Source organism: Oryx dammah, unplaced genomic scaffold (assembly GCF_014754425.2).
Source record: "Oryx dammah isolate SB20612 unplaced genomic scaffold, SCBI_Odam_1.1 HiC_scaffold_5, whole genome shotgun sequence".
In the NCBI taxonomy this organism is placed as follows: domain Eukaryota; kingdom Metazoa; phylum Chordata; class Mammalia; order Artiodactyla; family Bovidae; genus Oryx; species Oryx dammah.
In genome coordinates, this window is record NW_024070189.1 from 61,609,033 (window position 1) to 61,629,960 (window position 20,928).

At 38.6% G+C, this 20,928-nt stretch overlaps 1 protein-coding gene across 2 annotated transcripts in view; it reads left to right on the forward strand.

Annotated features, from left to right (window-relative positions):
* Positions 1-20,928, forward strand: part of SPOCK1 (SPARC (osteonectin), cwcv and kazal like domains proteoglycan 1) — a 588,532-nt gene that overhangs the window by 561,385 nt on the left and 6,219 nt on the right. For both annotated transcript variants that reach the window (XM_040240033.1, XM_040240034.1), the window contains 2 exons: positions 2,570-2,791; positions 10,912-10,974. In XM_040240033.1, the coding sequence (XP_040095967.1) occupies positions 2,570-2,791; positions 10,912-10,974 (285 nt within the window). The remainder of the gene's footprint in view (positions 1-2,569; positions 2,792-10,911; positions 10,975-20,928) is intronic.

A 20,928-nucleotide genomic window follows, 5' to 3' on the forward strand; every position in this document is an offset into this window, starting at 1 on the left:
TGTGCCAGATGTGTCCAGCTGTAGTCCAGATGTGTTCCAGCTGTGGTCCAGCTGTGTCCAGCTATGTTCCAGCTGTATTCCAGCTGTGTTCCAGCTGTGTGCCAGATGTGTCCAGCTGTGTGCCAGACATGCATTTGGGCTGTATGCCAATTGTGTCCAGATATGGCCAGCTGTGTGCCAGCTATGCACCAGATGTGCCCTAGATGTGTACTGGACTGTACACCACTGTATACAGTACACTGGATTGTACATACTGTATGTACACTGGACATACATTGGATGTACACTGGACTGTGCACTACTCTACACTGGACTGTGAAGAAATTTAAACAAGTACCAGCATGATGTTTCTCAGGATTTAGTTTCTTCTGATTTTTCCTTGAGGTCTAGATAACATTAGTCTGTTTTCAATTTCAAGATGCCAAAAAAGTTTAAAGATCAACTTGCTTACATTTTATTACAACCAAAGAGTGAGTGATTCTAAATTATATAATGTATAGCTCATAAACAAAAAACAAAACCCCCACAACTGAACTTAGCATAGATGTACATTTTTTTTTTTTACCATGATTCATGTTTTCCAAGAAGAAAATTTGGTGACAAACATTTGTAAAGAAGTTCTCAGTTCTGGGAACACTAAAAAATAAAAGTTCCCTTTCCTATGTATTAAAATGGTAATATCCTCTAACATGGATGAATATCACATAAATTATTCTATACAAAAGTGGGAGCCATTTAGTGTCAGAGTAAATTATCTTCCTTTATTCAGTTGCCCCTGAGGACATCATCAACATAGAGATTGTCCAGTCATGACCTTCAGTCAAAGAAGAGGCTAGATTATGTTCCATAGTATCTCTTCTTGAGAAGGTATTTTTTTAAGATGTGTTTTAAGATATCAAAAAGAATAAATTTAAAAATGGAAGGATTTTTATATTGGAAGGGGCTAAACTTTGCAACAGCTAGACAACATCTCTCAACAAATTCCATTGGGCACTTCCTGTGTGCCTCTACAGGCTGAGTCTATGAAGGAAACAAGACAGTCTTTGCTGTCAAGTAGCTAAGAGTCTAATTTACAGGTACTGAAAATGGGAGGGAAGCATAGGCTTCCATGAGAACTCAGAGGAGGAGCTCCAACAGTTTACTGACCTCTGGACAGTGAAGACTCTTTTGTAAAGACACTGCTTTAAAGGGTGGGCATGCTTTGTTCTGTCCTATATCGTGCTGGCTAAGCAGGGGTCCCTGCTGAGACACATAGAATCCAATGACAGGCTAGGTAAGAACCCCAGAGGGACAATCAACCCCATCAGAAGCCTCACTGACAGTTACTGTATCACCCCTTGCATTGCTCATCCCTCAGATTAGCACCCAAACCTACTGGATGTCCTCAGGGTAGGAGGATCCCATGTCATGCAAGGCAGAGGCAGCCCTAGAAGAGGAGGGACCGAGAATATAGATTCAAGGTTGGGCCACCTGGGCTTGAATCTCAGCCCCAGAGCTGTATGACCTTGAATAGGTAACTTAAACCTTGAGCTTAAAAAAAAAATCTTTAGAGAGGATAAAGCATCATTTCATAAGCTGTTAGAAGGATTCAGTGAGATAATCAACTATAAAATGCTTAGAAGAGTGCCTTAAGTAACACAAAAGTGAACTATTTTCATCATTTTCTCAGGAAAATAAAACCAGTCTTAGAAATCCAGATTATGGAATAATTTGAAATGGCCTGGTGCTTTTGATTCTGAAAGAAAGATGAGTTTTAGATGTGGGGCATATCTTCTCTGGGGCTTGTCTGCAGTAGACTTAATATCCCCAGTGTTAAGCCAAGCATCATTATTTGAGTACATATAGTTTCCATTGTAGAAACAATTCTTTAAGAAAACTACCCCTCCTCCCCATCCCTGGGAAATAAGAAAGAAATGATTGTCTGAGTCAATTTGGATTCCATATCATGTATCTCTTGAGGAGATTGCAGAAAAGAAAAAAATGGAGAACAGAGGCAGGTATCTGGCTTGTTTTCCCATTAATGTTCAGACTTTGGGATTGAACAGTCCTTTGAGATATAATCACTGCTTCTGAATTGTGCCACCTAATTTCATTTCACTGCCATCCTTTTTACAATAGGTTCTTTTGGTTTTTCAAATAATTTTTCCTCAATATAAAAGCATAGTTTGCAGTATTATCCATTAGTCCTCTTACTCACCATGTTTGTACTCTTCTTTAACAGGTATCCCTTGTTTTAAGCAAGTCTCATAAATTCCTATTTATGAATTTCTAATATCTTTGTATAGATAGAATCTATACTCTCTATATACATGAAAACTATTTATATAACAGATAAATTAGCATTGGGGATTTGTTCCCGTTAGAACACATTTTCCTCAAATGCTGACTTCCATTTTAGTGCATTTTAAATTGTTTCATTTAAAAACCAACCACCACCACATATTCTGGTAGAAGGCTGCTGAGAATATACCTGGGGAGGGGGTGGGCCCTGGGGCACCCTTTGGGACAGAAAGCTGGGAAGCCAGCAGGGCAGGAGAGAGCAGGCTGAGACATGTCCTTTCCATCACAGGGTTTGACACCAGTATCCTGCCCATCTGCAAGGACTCCCTGGGCTGGATGTTCAACAAGTTGGATATGAACTATGACCTCCTGCTTGACCACTCAGAGATCAACGCCATCTACCTGGATAAGTACGAGCCCTGTATCAAGCCTCTCTTCAATTCCTGTGACTCCTTCAAGGATGGCAAGCTCTCTAACAATGAGTGGTGCTACTGCTTCCAGAAGCCTGGAGGTAAGGCAGGAGGGAAGTGGGGCTCAGTGGCCAAGACCGCCATGCTGGGTAGGGAAGGCCCATCTATCATGCACTGGGGAGACAGACAGGAGCAGGAGGCAGAAAAACACAGCTGGAGAATAACACATTCCTCCATCAGATGGCATGCTAAAAGGCTCATTTCTCTTAATTGATCTCCACTTTCAGCACGGTAGAGAAAACCCAAGAACATAATCAAGGAATGTGTTATTCCAGTCCTCGTTTTAGGAAAATCTTTTACCATTTGTGCCTTAGCTTTTCCATCTGTAAAGTGGGTATAGAAACCTGTTACATAATTTCCAAGGTCAATGTAAGATTCTTAATGTCTTTATTTTTCATAGATTAGGTTCTTGTGTGTTTGTTTTTAGTAGGGACTCTCTCTATACAAAGTTATTAGAATTGTTCTAGTCATATGTATTGCAAATAGTTTATTTTTTTCCCCAATTATGACTTTGTGTGTTTTTCCTAAAAAGAAATTTTAAGTTTTAAGATAGTCAAATTTCTCTGTCTATATTTTAGGGATTCTTAGAACCTATGCAGCTTATGTTAAGCTTACATAGGCATTTCCCACTGTGAGATAGTAAAGCAATTTCCTTTTGTTTTCTTTAGTCCTTTTGTGGGTTTTATTTTTTATTGAAATCTCTTATCATTTTAGTTTTTTGTGTGTATAGTCAAGCAGGGTCCCTATCCTTGGAGATGGCTCACTACTTGCCCATTTGTCATTTATTGACTAGCCCATCTTTCCCATACTAATTTGAAATGCTTCCTCTATCATTTATACAACTTCCTCTATCATTTATACAACTTCCTCTATCATTTATACAACAATTTATGTTCTATGTATGTCTATTTCTGGGTGCTCTGCCCTATTAATTGACATGTTTTATTATTTAGTGGTCTGTTCTCTCTTCCCCTTCATGGATCATGCCTTATCATGGCAAAGGGACTTGCATCACTCAATGAAGCCATGAGCCATGCCATGTAGGGCCACCCAAGATGGCTGGGTCATAGTGAAGAGTTTTGACAAAACACGATGCATTGCAGGAGGAAATGGCAATCCATTCCAGTATTCTTGCCTAGGGAACCCCGTGGATAGTATGAAAAGGCAGAAAGATATGAGCCCCCAGGTCAGAAGGTGTTCAATATGCTACTGCAGAAGACCAGAGGGAAATGACTAACAGCTCCGGAAAGAATGAAGCAGCTGGGCCAAAGCAGAAACAAATGCTGAGTGTGGGTGTGTCTGGTGGTAAAAGTAAAGTCTGATGCTGTAAAAAATAATATTGCATAGGAAACTGGAATGTTAGGTCCATGAATCAAGGTAAATTGGAGGTGGCCAAGCAGGAGAGACTGAACATTGACATTTTAGGAATCAGTAAACTAAAATGGACAGGAGTGGGCAAATTTAATTAAGATGACCACTGTATCTACTGTTACGGGCAAGAATCCCTTAGAAGAAATGGAGCAGTCTTCATAGTCCACAAGAATTCAAAATGCAGTACTTGGATGCAACTTCAAAGACAGAATGATCTTGATCCCGTTCCAAGGCAAACCATTGAACATCACAAAAACCCAAATCTATGCTCAAAATTCTCCAAGCCAGGCTTCAGCAATATGTGAACCGTGAACTTCCAGATGGTCAAGCTGGTTTTAGAAAAGGCAGAGGAACCAGAGACCAAATTGCCAACATCTGCTGGATCACTGAAAAAGCAAGAGAGTTCCAGAAAAACATCTATTTCTGCTTTATTGACTATGCCAAAGCCTTTGACTGTGTGGATCACAATAAACTGTAGAAAATTCTTCAAGAGATGGGAATACCAGACCACCTGACCTGCCTCTTGAGAAACCTGTATGCAGATTAGGAAGCAACAGATAGAACTGGAGATGGAACAACAGACTGGTTCCAAATAGAAAAAGGAGTACGTCAAGGCTGTATATTGTCACTCTGCTTATTTAACTTATATGCAGAGTACATCATGAGGAACGCTGGGCTGGAAGAAGCCCAAGCTGGAATCAAGATTGCCGGGAGAAATATCAATAACCTCAGATATGCAGATGACACCACTCTTATGGCAGAAAGTGAAGAGGAACTAAAAAGCCTCTTGATGAAAGTGAAAAAGGGGAGTGAAAAAGTTGGCTTAAAGCTCAACATACAGAAAACAAAGATCGTGGCATCTGGTCCTGTCACTTCATGGCAAATAGATGGGAAACAGTGGCTGACTTTATTTTGCTGGGCTCCAAAATCACTGCAGATGGTGATTGCAGCCACGAAATTAAAAGACACTTATTCCTTGGAAGGAAAGTTATGACCAACCTAGACAGCATATTAAAAAGTAGAGACATTACTTTGTCAATAAACGTCCATCTAGTCAAGGCAATGGTTTTTCCAGTGGTCATGTAAGGATGTGAGAGTTGGACTATAAAGAAAGCTGAGCCACGAAGAATGGATGCTTTTGAACTGTGGTGTTGGAGAGGATTCTTGAGAGTCCCTTGGACTGCAAGGAGATCCAACCAGTCCATCCTAAAGGAGATCAGTCCTGGGTGTTCATCGGAAGGACTGATGTTGAAGCTGAAACTCCAATACTTTGGCCACCTAATGTGAAGAGCTGACTCATTGGAAAAGACCCTGAAGCTGGGAAAGATTGAGGGCAGGGGGAGAAGGGGAAACAGAGGATGAGATGGTTGGATTGCATCACCAACTCAGTGGACAGGGGTTTGGGTGGACTCCGGGAGTTGGTGATGGACAGGGTGGCCTGGCGTGCTGTGGTTAATGGGGTCACAAAGAGTTGGACATGACTGAGCAACTGAACTGGAACTGGATGCCCAACCCACTGATACCTAAGAAGCTGAAGTTGACCAGTTCTATGAAGACCTACAACATCTACAACTAACACAAAACAAGATGTCCTTTTCATCATTGGGGATTGCAATGCCAAAGTAGGAAGTCAGCAGATACCCAGAAGAACAGGCAAGTTGGACCTTGGAGTACAAAATTAAGCAGGGCAAAGGCTAACAGAGTTTTGTCAAGAGAATGCGCTGGTCATAGCAAACACCTTTTCCCAACAACATAGGAGACAACTTTACACATGGACATTACCAGATGGTCAATAGCGAAATCAGATTGATTATGTTCTTTGCAGCTGAAGATGGAGAAGCTCTATACAGTCAGCAAAAACAAGACTTGGAGCTGACTGTGGCTCAGATCATCAGCTTCTTATTGAAAAATTCAGGCTTAAATTGAAGAAGGTAGGGAAAACTACTAGGCCATTTAGGTATGATCTAAATCAAATCCCTTATGATTATATAATGGAGGTGATGAATGGCTTCAACAGATGTTATCTGGTAGACAGAGTACCTGAAGAACTATGGACAGTTTGTACCATTGTACAAGAGGCAGTGACCAAAATCATGTCCAAGAAAAAGAAATGCAAGATGGCAAGGTGGTTGTCTAGGAGACTTTACAGATAGTTGAGGAAAGAAGAGAAGCAAAAGTCATGGGAGAAAGGGAAAGATATACCCAACTGAACGTAGAGTTCCAAAGAACAGCAAGGAGAGTGAAGAAGGCTTTCTTAAATGAACAATGCAAAGAAATAGAGGAAAGCAATATCATCAGAAAGACTAGAAATCTCTTTAAGAAAATTGGAGATATCAAGGGAACATTTCATGCAAGGATGGGAATCAAAAAGGACAGAAATGGTAAGGACCTAACAGAAGCAGAAGAGATTAAGAAGCAATGACAAGAATACACAGAAGAAATTGACAAAAAAGGTCTTAATGAACCAGATAACCACAATGATGTGATCACTCACCTAATGCTGGATATCCTGGAGTGTGAAGTCAAGTCAGTCTTAGGAAGCACTGCTGCCAGTAAAGCTAGTGGCAGTGATGGAATTCCAGCTGACTGATTTAAAATACAAAAGTTGATGCTGTTAAATTGCTGCACGCAGCATGTCAGCAAATTTGGAAAACTCAGCAGTGGCCACAGGACTAGAAATGGTCAGTTTTCATTCCAATCCCAAAGAAAGGCATTGCCAAAGAATGATCAATCTACCATATAATTGCACTCATTTCACATGCTAGCAAGGTTATGCTCAAAATCCTTTAAGGTAGGCTTCAACAGTATGTACACTGAGAATTTCCAAATGTACAATCTGGGTTTTGAAAAGGCCAAGGGACCAGAGATCAAACTGCCAACATCCATTGGATCATGGAGAAAGCAAGGGAGTTCCAGAAAAACATCTACTTCTGCTTCACTACTTCACACTTCCCTTGTGGCTCAGCTGATAAAGAATCTGCCTGCTATGTGAAGACATGGGTTCAGTCCCTGGGTTGGGAAGATCCCCTGGAGAAAGGAAAGGCTACCCACTCCATCATTCTGGCCTAGAGAATTCCATGGACTATATAGTCCATGGGGTTGCAAAGAGTCAGGCATGACTGAGCGACGTTTAATGCTTCACTGACTGTGCTAAAGCCTTAGACTGTGTGGATCGCAAAAACTGTGGAAAATTCTTAAAGAGATAGGAGTACCAGACTACCTTACCTGTTTCCTGAGAAACCTGTATCTTGGTCAGGAATCAACAGTTAGAACCAGACATGGAACAATGGACTGGTTCAAAATTGGGAAAGGAGTACAACAGAGCTATATATTGTCACTATGCTTATTTAACTTACATGCAGCATACATCATGAGAAATGCAAGAGTGGATGAATCACAAGCTGGAATCAAGATTGCCAGGAGAAACATCAACCACCTTAGATATGCAGATGATACCATTCTAACGGCAGAAAATGTAGAGGAACTATTGGTGAGGGTGAAAGAAGACAATGAAAAAGCTGGCTTGAAACTCGACATTCAAAAAACTAAGATCATAGCATCCACTCTCATCACATCATGGCAAACAGAAGTGGAAAAGTAGAAGCAATAACAGATTTTATTTTCTTGGGCTCCAGAATTACTGTGGACAATGACTACAGTCATGAAATTAACAGATGCTTGCTCCTTGGAAGAAAAGCTATGGCAAACCTAGACAGCATACTAAAAAGCAAAGACATCACTTTTCCAACCAAGGTCCGTGTAGTCCAAGCTATAATAGCTTTTCTAGTGGTCATATACAGATGTGAGATTTGGACCATTTAGAAGCCTGTTTTCAGTCACTAAGTTGTGTCCAACTCTTTGCAATGCCATGAACTGCAGCATGCTAGGCCTCCTTGTCCTTCACCACCTCCCAGAGTTTGCTCAAACTCGTGTCCATTGAGTTGATGAGGCCATCCAACCATCTCATCCTCTGTTGCCCCCTTCTCCTCCTGCCCTCAATCTTTCCCAGCTTCAGGACCTTTTCCAGTGAGTCAGTCCTTTACATCAGGTGGCCCAAGTATTGCAGCTTCATCTTCAGCATCAGTCCTTCTACTGAATATTCAGGGTTGATTTCCTTAGGGATTGACTAGTTTGACCTCCATGTTGTTCAAGGGACTCTCAAGAGTCTTTGCCAGTACCGTAATTCTAAAGCATCAATTTTTTGGCCTTCTTCATGGTTCAACTCTCACATCCATACATAACTACTGAAAAAACCATAACTTTGACTTACAGATCTTGGTCAGCAAAGTGATATCTCTGCTTTTTAATATGCTGTCTAGGTTTGTCATAGCTTTTTTCCCTAGGAAAAAACATCTAGGAGCAAACATCTTTTAATTTCATGCCTGGAGTCACCGTCTGCAGGGATTTTGGAGCCCAATAAAATAAAATTTGTCACTATTTCTACATTTTCTCCATTTATTTTCCAAGAAGTTATGGGAGTAGATGCCATGATCTTAGTTTTGTGAATGTTGAATTTCAAGCCAGTTTTTTCACACTCCTCTTTCACCCTCATCAAGAAGCTCTTTAGTTCCTCTTTGATTTTTGCCATTAGAAAAGAAGTCTGAGCACTGAAGTATTTATGCTTTCAAATTGTGGTGCTTCAGAAGGCTCTTGAGAGTCCCTTGGAAAACAGAGATCAAACCAGTCAATCCTAAAGGAAATCAACACTGAATATTCATTAGAAGGACTGATGTTGAAGCTAAAGCTCTAATACTTTGGCCACCTGATGCAAAGAGCTGACTCATTGGAAAAGATCCTGATGCTGGGAAAGATTGATGGCAAAAGGAGAAGGGGGCAGCAGATGACATAGTTAGATAGCATCAATGACTCAATGGATATGAATGCACAAACTCAGGGAGATAGTGAAGGACAGGGAAGCCTGGTGAATTGCCATCCATGGGATCAGAAAGAGTTGGACTTAGGGACTGAACAACGATGACAACCACAGCCTCCTACCATTAATCTTTTTATCAGAATTTTCCTGAATATTCTTGTTTTTATGTTTATTGTTATATGTCCTGTAGGTTTGAACTCTTTGAATTTTATAATCAGTTTATTCCATTTAAAAATCTTACTGGTATTTCTTTAGAATCAGATAAAATTAGAGTTGAGAGCTATATAATATTGACTCCTTTTATCCTAGAACACTGTTTGTCTGTTAACCAGTGGAGCTATAAGTTTTATTCTCACAGATATACTTCCCTTGTGTTTATTATTGTTGCCAGTGTAAATTAAATCCATTTTTCTCATTTTATTTATGATACTTATTCTGGTTGGCTTCCTTGAATTTTTCAGGTGTGCAGTCATATTATCTGGAAAGAGTGATAATTTTTTCTCTTTTCAATTTTTATACCTCATTTATTTCTCTTTTCTAATCACATCAGCTGGTCCTTCCAAATCGATGTTAATACAGCCATGATTTTTACTTCAATAGGAATGCTTGTAGTGGTTCATCATTAACTGTAATGATAGCTTTGGGCTTGAGTTCATAGAAAATCATGTGGTTTTAGCCCCAGAATCCAGGTGGGGGCTGAGTGAGAAGCAACGTCTCAGGTCTAATGATCACCTGGGGGTGTAATACCAGGCCCCTAGAATGAGGTGACTGCTCTAACCAGAGGTATGTAAGTGCCCTGAGAATCAGAATGTTGTGGTCTCCGTGGGAAGACTGTAAGCAAATAGCAGAGCCTCCCAGGGCCATAGCATCTGCAATAGCAGGTCATGGTAAAATTTAAGATTAGTGTGATCCGACTTCTTTTTGCTTGGAGTGGAAGTCAAAAGGGTACCATGCACTTCCATATGCCCTCCTTAGTAATGTGGCTCCCACTCTATCAGCCCTGCACTTGAGTTTGTTTGTAATGGCATTTGTTTTTTAAATGAAGAAACTTGGAGGCTGAGCACAATAAAGAGACTGGTCCAAAGTATTAATACTTAGCGAGGAGGTGGCAGAATCCAGAGTTAAGGTCTTATTCTTCTATACTCACTGCTTCTCTACATCTCTTCTGTACCTTCAGAGTTGTCCTTAGAGACCTATGTTTGACTTTCCTGGGGCAGTGAGTCATGAAGTCAGAAGTAGCCATTGTAATCCTATTTCTATCCTGCAGCAAGACATGGGGTAGATTAAGTTTTTGTCCCAGTCTGTGGATTCAGTACATGTACCCACTAATAACCTTTCATGCTGGTTCTCAGCTCATATAATCTTGGCTGACAGGAGACTTTTTCTTATATGCGCAGTCGCTCATTTGTGTCCAGTTCTTTGCAACCCCATGGACTGTAGCCAGCCAGGCTCCTCTGTCCATGGAATATTCTAGGCAAGAATACTGGAGTGGGTTGCCATTTCCTACTCCAGAGGATCTTCTTGACCCAGGGAATGAACCTGAGTGGTCTCTTGTGTGTCCTGTGTTGGCACACATATTCTTTACCACCATACCACCCGAGGTGGTAAATATAAGGAAGTAAATAATGAAATCACCCTACTAGACAGTTGATATCTGCTTAAACTGGTGGTGAGAAAAAAGATCCGTATACATGCAAATAGCCCCCCAATACTATTTTAAGTACCTAGTGGTATATGATGTTTTTTTAAAATTAGTAACACTAATGGCCTGAATTTGTTTTGCTGCATAGTAACAGCAGATGGGTAATCCCACTCCCAGGTGTGTCATTGTCTACATTTCACGTCAAGAGTGAAGCCAATCATTAGACATTATATCCCTTACCATCTGGAAACTGACTTTCATAAATTATTTTTTAGGTCTCCCTTGCCAGAATGAAATGAACAGGATCCAGAAGTTGAGCAAGGGGAAAAGCCTGTTGGGTGAGTACCATTTCTTGCTACTCATTTAAACAACTAATTAAACCATCCGTGTCTCATGTAATATCTAGCACAGCAACAGTTATTCAATTAGGGACCAGTGCTTTGTGAAAGAAATGCCTCATTTTACCCAAGACAAGGTTCTTCTAGGAAGCTGGTAATATGCCACAGGCCACAGGACATACTCTTGAGGATCGGAGAGCTGGCTGAGAAATGCTACATGCTCCATCAGTTGAAAGAGAGATCAAAGGTAAGCCCAAGACCAGTGGGCAGGTCACCAGAGCTGAAATTGAGCACTGTCTTTACTGCTAACTCCTCCCTGATCTTGGATTTTTTTTCTTTCAAGTATGTCCATTAAATGTAGCTCTCAAGTGTTCCAAGTTAAAATGATAAAATCTATAAATTATAGAATTTCCTATATTCCCCAGATCAAGTTGTCCATTCAAGGAGGAAGATGAGCTGATTCCCTTCTAAATTTACCAGACACGGTCCAAGGACTTGAGTGCACTTCAACACATTTCTGTTTCATCTGTGGACCCTGGACCCTGTCTCTACATTTCTCCTCTTACTTTTTATCCAAGCATTGAGGTGGAAGCTAGTGGGGTGTGTGTGTGTGTGTCTGTGTGTGTCTGTGTGTGTGTCTGTGTGTGTCTGTGTGTGTCTGTGTGTGTGTGGTGTGTGTCTGTGTGTGTGTGTTTGTGTGTGTCTGTGTGTATTTCCCTGGCATGCATATCTGTGGGTGGCTGTTGAAGGTTCCCTTTTGCCCCATACCCTCCTTTCTGCAGCACTCAAGTGTAGTTGTGGTACTCAGACCAGTACTGCTGAAATAATCACAGACAGCTCATTTGTTTGCCCAAAAAGAGCCTGCATTGCTTTCCTTGCTTTTAAAAAAGAGAACTGACAGCCACAACACAATAATTCAGGATTATTCTCGTTAAGCATTCAGGAGCAGGTGCATCTCCTAAACAGCCTGCCATTTCAAGAAGTTATCTCTTTATTTTCTTGAAGGAAATGGGCAAGGTTGTTGCAGATTGTCAAATGGAGATGGTCTGAGAACTTGGGCCATTTCTCTTCATCTGATTTTTGGGTTACCTCAAAGTGGATCTTATTTCTTCTTTCTTGTCAATCTATGCCAAAACCAATACAGAATTGTAAAGTAAAAATTAAAAAAAAAAATAAAAATAAAAATTACTTACTTCACTGGCTTGCCTCGGACTTTCCATTTCTGATAACACCCTTTTCAACTCACCAAGAACTCGAGAGTTTTGTGATCTGGACATGAGTGTAGGTTCTTCCCTGATATTGAAAGACATAAATACATCTTTCTGTATCTCTCTTCCATGGGGCTTTCCTCCAGTGCAAGGACTTGTGTTTAATGATCTGATGCTTCCTCATGGGAAGTTATTTTGGGTTTTACTGATGTGCTTAAGAGAACTAATAGTGCTGTTTTAAAAAATTAATTTATTTTCGATATATGGATATCTTCTTACTGCTTCATTAATAATGATATATTTGTAAAGTAATGTGGTCTGAGATAATATGTCTCATCTTTTATTTTCTCCAGTTCATAGGAATAAAAGGCTTACCTCTTTCCTACTGTGAATCCCACCTAGTTTTGAAACACACTTTATCACACCTCTCCACATAAGGGATATTATTCTAGCTGACTCATAAAAATACCATTTATCTGCCTACAAATTATTTTTTTGCATGGGGAAATCTAATATAATAAATGTGTATTCAGGGGCATTCACATTCTGAGCAAAAACAAGCAATAACAAATTATAATCAGGTATAATTATTGCCTACTTAGGAAAAATGATAATTTTATTACATTATAGATATAGAACAGCACCTGCTTCTAACCATCCTGGGGTCTCAACTTGGTATGCATTTTTCTTTCCTCTATTAAGTGCTCTTGTTTTCCAACTGCAGCTCAAGGATAAGGATCAGCATTTCCTCAGCTTTCTATTTGTTGGCAAAAATCTTCCCTGCTTTTTGTTTATTGAAAGCATCTTCTTTTTTCCCCTTCCTCCTTTTCCCTGCAGACCAGGAGTTCTGTGCACTGACTGAACACCTAAGTTAGAATATGAGCACTGCTTCTTTGTGGCACCAGCAGAATTACTTTTCACTGGGGGAAATGTCCTTTCTGTGATCTCATTTGATCTTTGGGAGCTTAGTCATCTTGGAATAGTGATCAATGTTTGTTTGAGTAGTTGCTAGAATTGAGTAGTTTGTTTGAGTAGTAGCTGGATCTGAGGTTACTGCCTGCCTTACTACCCTTCTTTCCAGGTCTAGTCTGAGAAATAAAAGGTAAGTTTAAAAACAGTCATTCTAAAAAAAAAAGAAAAATCACAAAATTAGGCAGTAGAAATCTAGAGTGGTAAGCAGAGACCTCCATCCTCAGATGACTGACATATAATGTTACTACTTAGATAACACTGAGGAGAATTATCCCATTGTAGATGAGCACACAATCATCAAACACATCCTAAGAAAAATGAAAAAAAACCTGTCATAACTAAATATTACCTACAATTGAGTGAGAATCAGATTGGTATCACTGATTTAAGAGGAGAAAATCACTTTGAACTGGAAATATTAAATTTATCACAGTGATCATTCAAGTGTGATGACAGAGATATTCTCAAACCACAGATTCAGTAAGCTTACTAACCCAAGACTTACTTAAATATCACTAAAGGTTTTAATATGCAGAAGGCAAATAATCCCAGAAGGAATTACTTCTTTTCCACATTTTATCTCATAAGGCATGCTGCTATATCTAAATAAATAAGCACAATAAAAATATTTTGATAACAAGGTAGAATCAACATTTCAGACTATTGGGGTCAGTGAAAAAATATGTTAAGCTTTTTATTTATTCAGAAATAAAAGAAAACACAGATTAACTTTAGAGCTTATTATGTAAAATATACTTCTGTGTATTTTAAGGTAACGATAAAAATATTGGGAAAAGAATATATAGTTTTTAAATATATAAAAACCATGGAAAAAAGAAAATTTGATCATTTCTACAAAAAGAAGGAAAGAGGGAAGATAGGAAACACAAAGTACAGTGGTAGATATAAAAACAAGCATATCTGTAATCACAATAAATGTGAATGGGCCAAACTCATTTATTGTGAGACAGATACTATTAAAAGCTGCCTACTTTGTTTTTAGTTCTTAAGAGAATGATGTAATATTATCTTGCTGAAATGTTTCTTTTACTATACTATTACTATATCTCAACAGGTATACCTATAATTTTAAAACAAAATGTAACATTATAACAATTGTAACTATATATGCACCCAACATAGGAGCACTGCAATATATAAGGAAAATATTAATAGCCATAAAAGGAGAAATTGATAGTGACACAGTAAAAGTAAGGGACTTTAACAGATGATCCAGACACAAAATCAATAAGGAAACACAGACCTTGGATGATACATTAGACCAGATGGACTTATTTATAGAACACTCCATCTAAAAGCAGCAGAATACACATTCTTTTCAAATGCACATGGAGCATTCTCCAGGAGTAATCACATGTTGGGCCACAAAGCAAGCCTTGGTAAATTTAAGAAAACTGAAATCATATCAAGCACCTTTTCCGACCACAACCCTGTGAGATTAGAAATCAACTACAAGAAAAACACTGTAAAAACACAAATATGTGGCAGCTAAACAATATGCTAGTAAACAACCAATGGATAACTGAAGAAATCAAAGAAATAAAAAAATATCTAGAGACAAATCACAATGAAAACATGACCACCCAAAACCTATGAGACACAGCAAAAAATCAGTTTTAAGAGGAAAGTTTATAGCAAGTCAATCTTACCTCAGAAAACAAGAAAAACCCCAAATAAACAACCTAACCTTATGCCTGAAGCAACTAGAGAAAGAAGTATGAACAAAACTCAAAAAGTTAGTAGATGGAAAGAAATCATAAAGATCATAGCTGAAATAAATGAAATAGAGAAAACAATAGAAAAGATCAATGAAACTAAAAGCTGATTCTTTGAAAAGATAAACAAAATTGATAAACTTTTAGCCAGCCTCATCATGAAAAAAAGGGAGAGGACTCAAATCAATAATTTAGAAATATAAAAGGAGAAGTTACAATGGACACCACAGAAATACAAAAGATCATAATAGGCAGCTACAAGCAACTACGTGCCAGTAAAATGGACAATCAAGAAATGAGTGAATTCTCAGAAAGATGCAACCTTCCAAGACTGAACCAGGAAGAAATACAAAATATGAACAGACTAATCATAAGCACTGAAATTGAAACTGTGATTTAAAAACTCCTGACAAACAAAAGTCCAGGATCAAATGGCTTCACAGGCGAATTCTCTCAGATATTTTGAAAAGAGCTGACACCTATCTTCTGAAACTCTTCCAAAAAATTGCAAAGGAAGGAACACTCCCAAACTCTATCCATGAGGCCACCATCACCCTAATACAAAAACCAGGCAAGATCACACAAAGAAAGAAAATTGTAGGGTTGACATAGACGACTACATTTAAAATAGTGAACAAAGATCTGCTGTTAGCACAGGGAACACTATTCAATATTCTGTAATAAAGTAAATAGGAAAATAATTTCAAAAAGAATAAGTGAAAGTGAAATCACTCAACTCATGTCTGACTCTTCGTGACCCTCTGGACTATAGCCTGCCAGACTCCCCATCCATGGGATTTTCCAGGCAAGACTACTGGAGTGGGTTGCCATTTCCTTCTCCAGGGGAATCTTCTTGACTTGGGGATCGAACCCATTTCTCCTGCATTGCAGGCAGACTCTTTATCATCTGAGCCACCAGGGAATCCAGATATATGTATATGTATAACTGAATCACCTTACTATACACCTGAAACTAACACAATATTGTTAATCCACTGTAGTCCAATATAAAATTTTTTAAAAAGGAAAAAACACACAAAAATAACAGAACTGCAGGAACTGTCATACCTAACCTATTTAGAGACTTAAATATACCTCTTCTTGAAAAATTAGTTCAAGGAGACAAAAGAAGAAATGAACAATATAATTCATTAGCATTTTAATATATGTATTCTTGTACATGAGCATAGAATAGAGAGTCTTTTCAAACACACATTTGTCATGGATATATAGAAAACTATAAAACACTGATGAAAGAAATCAAAGATGACACAAATAGTTGGGGAAATATACCATGTTCATGGATCAGAAGAATCAATATAGTGAAAATGAGTATACTACCCAAAGCAATCTATAGATTCAATGCAATCCTTATCAACCTACAAATGGTATTTTGCAGAGAACTAGAACAAATAATTTCACAATTTGTATGGAAATACAAAAACCTCAAATAGCCAAAGCAACCTTGAGAAAGAAGAATGGAACCTGAGGAATCAACCTTTCTGACTTCAGGCTATACTATAAAGCAACAGTCATCAAGACAGTATGGTACTGGCACAAAGACAGAAACATAGATCAATGGAACAAAATAGAAAGCCCAGAGATAAATCCATGCACCTATGGACACCTTATCTTTGACAAAGGAGGCAGGAATATACAATGGAGAAGACGATCTCTTTAACAAGTGATGCTGGGAAAACTGGTCAACCACTTTAAAAGAATGAAACTAGAACACTTTCTAACACCATACACAAAAATAAACTCAAAATGGATTAAAGGTCTAAATGGAAGACCAGAGACTATAAAACTCCTAGAAGAGAACATAGGCAAAACACTCTCCGACATAAATCACAGCAGGATCCTCTATGCCCCACCTCCTAGAATATTGGAAATAAAAGCAAAAATAAACAAGAGAGACCTAATTAAAATTAAAAGCTGTTGCACAACAAAGGAAACTATAAGCAAGGTGAAAAGATAACATTCAGAATGGGAGAAAATAATAGCAAATGAAGCAACTGACAAATAATTAATCTCAAAAATATACAAGCAACTCCTGTAGCTCAATTCCAGAAAAATAAGTGACCCAATCAAAAAATGGGCCAAAGAACTAAACAGACATTTCTCCAAAGAAAACATACAGATGGCTAACAAACACATGAAAGGATGCTCAAAATCACTCATTATCAGAAAAAAGCAAATCAAAACCACAATGAGGTACTATTTCATGACAGTTAGAATGGCTATCAAAAAGTCTATGAACAATAAATGCTGAACAGTGTGGAGATTCCTTAAAAAACTAGAAATAGAATTGCCATATGACCCAGCAATCCCACGGCTGGGCAAACACACTGAGGAAACCAGAATTGAAAGAGACACGTGTACCCCAATGTTCATCACAGCACTGTTTACAATAGCCAGGACATGGAAGCAACCTAGATGTCCATCAGCAGATGAATGGATAAGAAAGCTATGGTACGTATACACAATGGAATATTACTCAGCTGTTAAGAATGCATTTGAATCAGTTCTAATGTGATGGATGAAACTGGAGCCTATTATACAGAGTGAAGTAAGTCAGAAAGAAAAACACTAATACAGTATATTAATGCATATATATGGAATTTAGGAAGATGATAACAATGACCCTATATGTGAAATAGCAAGAGACACAGATGTAAAGAACAGACTTTTGGACTCTGTGGGAGAAGATGAGGGTGGGATGATTTCAGAGAATGGCATTGAAACATGTATATTATCATATGTGAAATAGATAGTCAGTCCAGGTTTGATGCATGAGACAGGGTGCTCAGGGCTGGTGCACTGGAATGACCCTGAGGGATGGGATGGGGAGGGAGGTGGGAAGGAGGGTCAGGATGGGGAACACATGTACATCCATGGCTGATTCATGTGAATGTATGGCAAAAACCACCACAATATTGTAAAGTAATTAGCCTCCAATTAAAAAGAAAAAGCAGAAATAGAGTCACAGAAAAAAAAAGCAAGAAAGTTGAAACTAAATATCTCAAAAAAGTACCATAGATCATATTCATTCTCTACAAGTGGAAGTAAAAGAAGATTATGCAATCTTACATGTCTAGACTGTTTTTAGTAGTCAAAACTGAATAAAGTAAAAATACAAAACATTTAGACATGAGTGAAAATAAAAGCACTGTGTGCCAAAAAGAGAGAGAGAGAGAGAAGCAACTAAAATGAAACTTAGAGGAACAGTCATGGCTTCAAATGCATTTCTGGAGAAAAAGAAACCTAAAATTTCAAATAAGCTGTAAGGACAATACAGTTGAGACTAAAGCAAAAACAAATCAAATAGACAAACCTTTGACAACATGAAAGTCTCAAATGTTCTCATGAATTTAAAAATGGGATGTAACCTCTGATATGCACACGTGCATGCTCAATTGTGTCCAACTCTTGGCAATCCTATGGATTGTAGCCTGCCGGGCTCCTCTGTCCATGGTATTCTCCAGGCAGGAATACTGGAGTAGGTTGCCATTTCCTCTTCCAGGGGATCTTCCTGACCCTGGGATTGAACTTGCATCTCTTGCAATTCCTGCATTGGCAGGCAGATTCTTTTACCACTGAGCTACCTGGGAAGCCTTGTAACCACAGATATAGATGCATACTATAAGTTTGTGGTTCTGAAACTTCACTGTGCATCAGAAACACTTGGAGAGTTTATTAGTTTTCTGGGCCCTACGGTCAAAGTTCTTAACTCAGTAGGTTTGGGATAAACTCAAAAAATTTCTAAGCTATTTCCCACTGATGCTGCAGCTGCTTCTGGGCCCACACTTTGAAAACCATTGCTATAAACTGACTCATAACAATTATGAATTACCATATTTGGGTCATGAAGAAAAAGAAGACTCAACTAAGAAAAAAATTAATTTAAATCAAAATACTACTGTCACCTCCTAAAATAGGCACTAGGCTCAACATATTTCTACAGCTGAATACTTTATGGAGATCATTCTCATTTTATACAAAACATCTGGAGTATAGAAAAAGAAAAGTACCTGAATCAGTTTACAAAAGAGTTGCTTTGATATAGAAATTGAACAAAATTATATACCTCTATCACTGAGTAACACAGATATAAAAGGATCAGCAAATTAAATCCAATATATCATGACCAAGTAGTATTTATTCCAGGAAAACAGGTATTTTTTTTATTGTGCCACTCATTATAAATATATAAAGGATTAAAAAATCCTATGATTCTCTCAAGTATTAAAAAAAAACCTTTAATCAGGAAGAAACAGAAAATCTGAACAGACTAGTGAGTAGATTGAATCAGTAATGAAAAGTCTCTCAGGAAAGAATGGACCAAGAGCAGATAGCTTCACTGGTGAATTTTACCAGATATTTAAAGAAGAATACCAATCATTCTCAAACTCTTCCCAAAAATTTCAGAGGGGAGGAACACTCCCAAACTCATTTTATGAAGCCAGAGTTACCTTGTTACTAAAGCCAGAATAAACTCTACAAGGAAACTACAGGCCAATATCCCAGATGAATATAGATGCACAAAAACAAATTTCTCAATAAAATACTAGTGAACCAAAGTAAGCATCACATTAAAAGGATTATTCACCATGATCAAGTAGGATTTATCCCTGGGATGTAATGATGGTTCTACACATACAAATCAGCCAAGTGATGCATCACATTAATAGAATGAAAGAAAAATATATGATCATCTCAATGGATGCAGTAAATCCATTTGACAAAACTGAACATCTGTTCATGATAAAAACCTCAATAAATTATGTATTAAAGCAATGTACCCCAATTTAATAAAGACCACATATGACAACCACAGCTTGCAGCCTATTCAATGGTGAAAGGTTTAAAGCTTTTCCTCTAAGATCAAGAAAAAAGACAAAGGTATCACCACTCCTATTCAGTGTAGTACTGGAAGTCCTAGACAGAGCAATCAGGCAAGAAATAAGTCATCCAAGGTGGAAAGGAATATGTAAAATTTTCTTTGTTTGCAGATGATACAATTTGCAATAGTCAACAGGGACATGAAAAGGTGCTCAGCATCACTAATCATCAGGGAAATGCAAACCAAAACCACAGTAAGATATCAGCTTCTGCCTGTGAGAAGAGCTATTGTGAAAAAGGAATAACAGGAATAACAAATGCTGGCAAGGATGTGGGAAAAGGAGAACTGTTGTGCACTGTTGCTCGGATTATAAATTGGTGCAGCCACAATGGAATAAAACAGTATGGAGGTTCCCCCCCAAATTAAAAAAAAAAAAAAAAACTACTATATGATCCAGCAGAGAAGGCAATGGCAGCCCACTCCAGTACTCTTGCCCGGAAAATCCCATGGACGGAGGAGCCTGGTGGGCTGCAGTCCATGGGGTCGCTATGAGTCAGACACGACTGAGTGATTTCACTTTCACTTTCACTTTCATGCATTGGAGAAGGAAATGGCAACCCACTCCAGTGTTCTTGCCTGGAGAATCCCAGGGATGGGGGAGCCTGGTGGGCTGCCATCTCCGGGGTCGCACAGAGTCGGACACGACTGAAGTGACTTAGCAGCAGCAGCATCATATGATCCAGAAATTCACTTCTGGGGATATATCCAAAGGAAATGAATATACTAAAGAGAAATCTGCACACTCATGTTCACATTGGCCAAGATATGAAAACAACCTAAGTGTTCTTTGATGGATGAATGGATAAAGAAGTGTATGCATGGGTGTGTGTGTGTGTGTGAGTATATGTGTATAACAGTATATCATTCATCCATAAAAAAGAAAGGAAATCTTCCCAATTGCCACAACATAGATGGATGCTGAGGGCATTATCCTAAGTGAAATAAGTCAGAGAAAGAAAATACCATATGGTCTGCTGCTACTGCCACTGCTACTGAGTCGCTTCAGCCGCGTCCAGCTCTGTGCATGTGGTCACTTGTATGTCTAATCTTAAAGTCATGAAGAAATATTAATAGATGAAACTCATGGTAAACACAGGCAGGGTATCGACAGTGGGAGAATTGAATGAAGATGGTC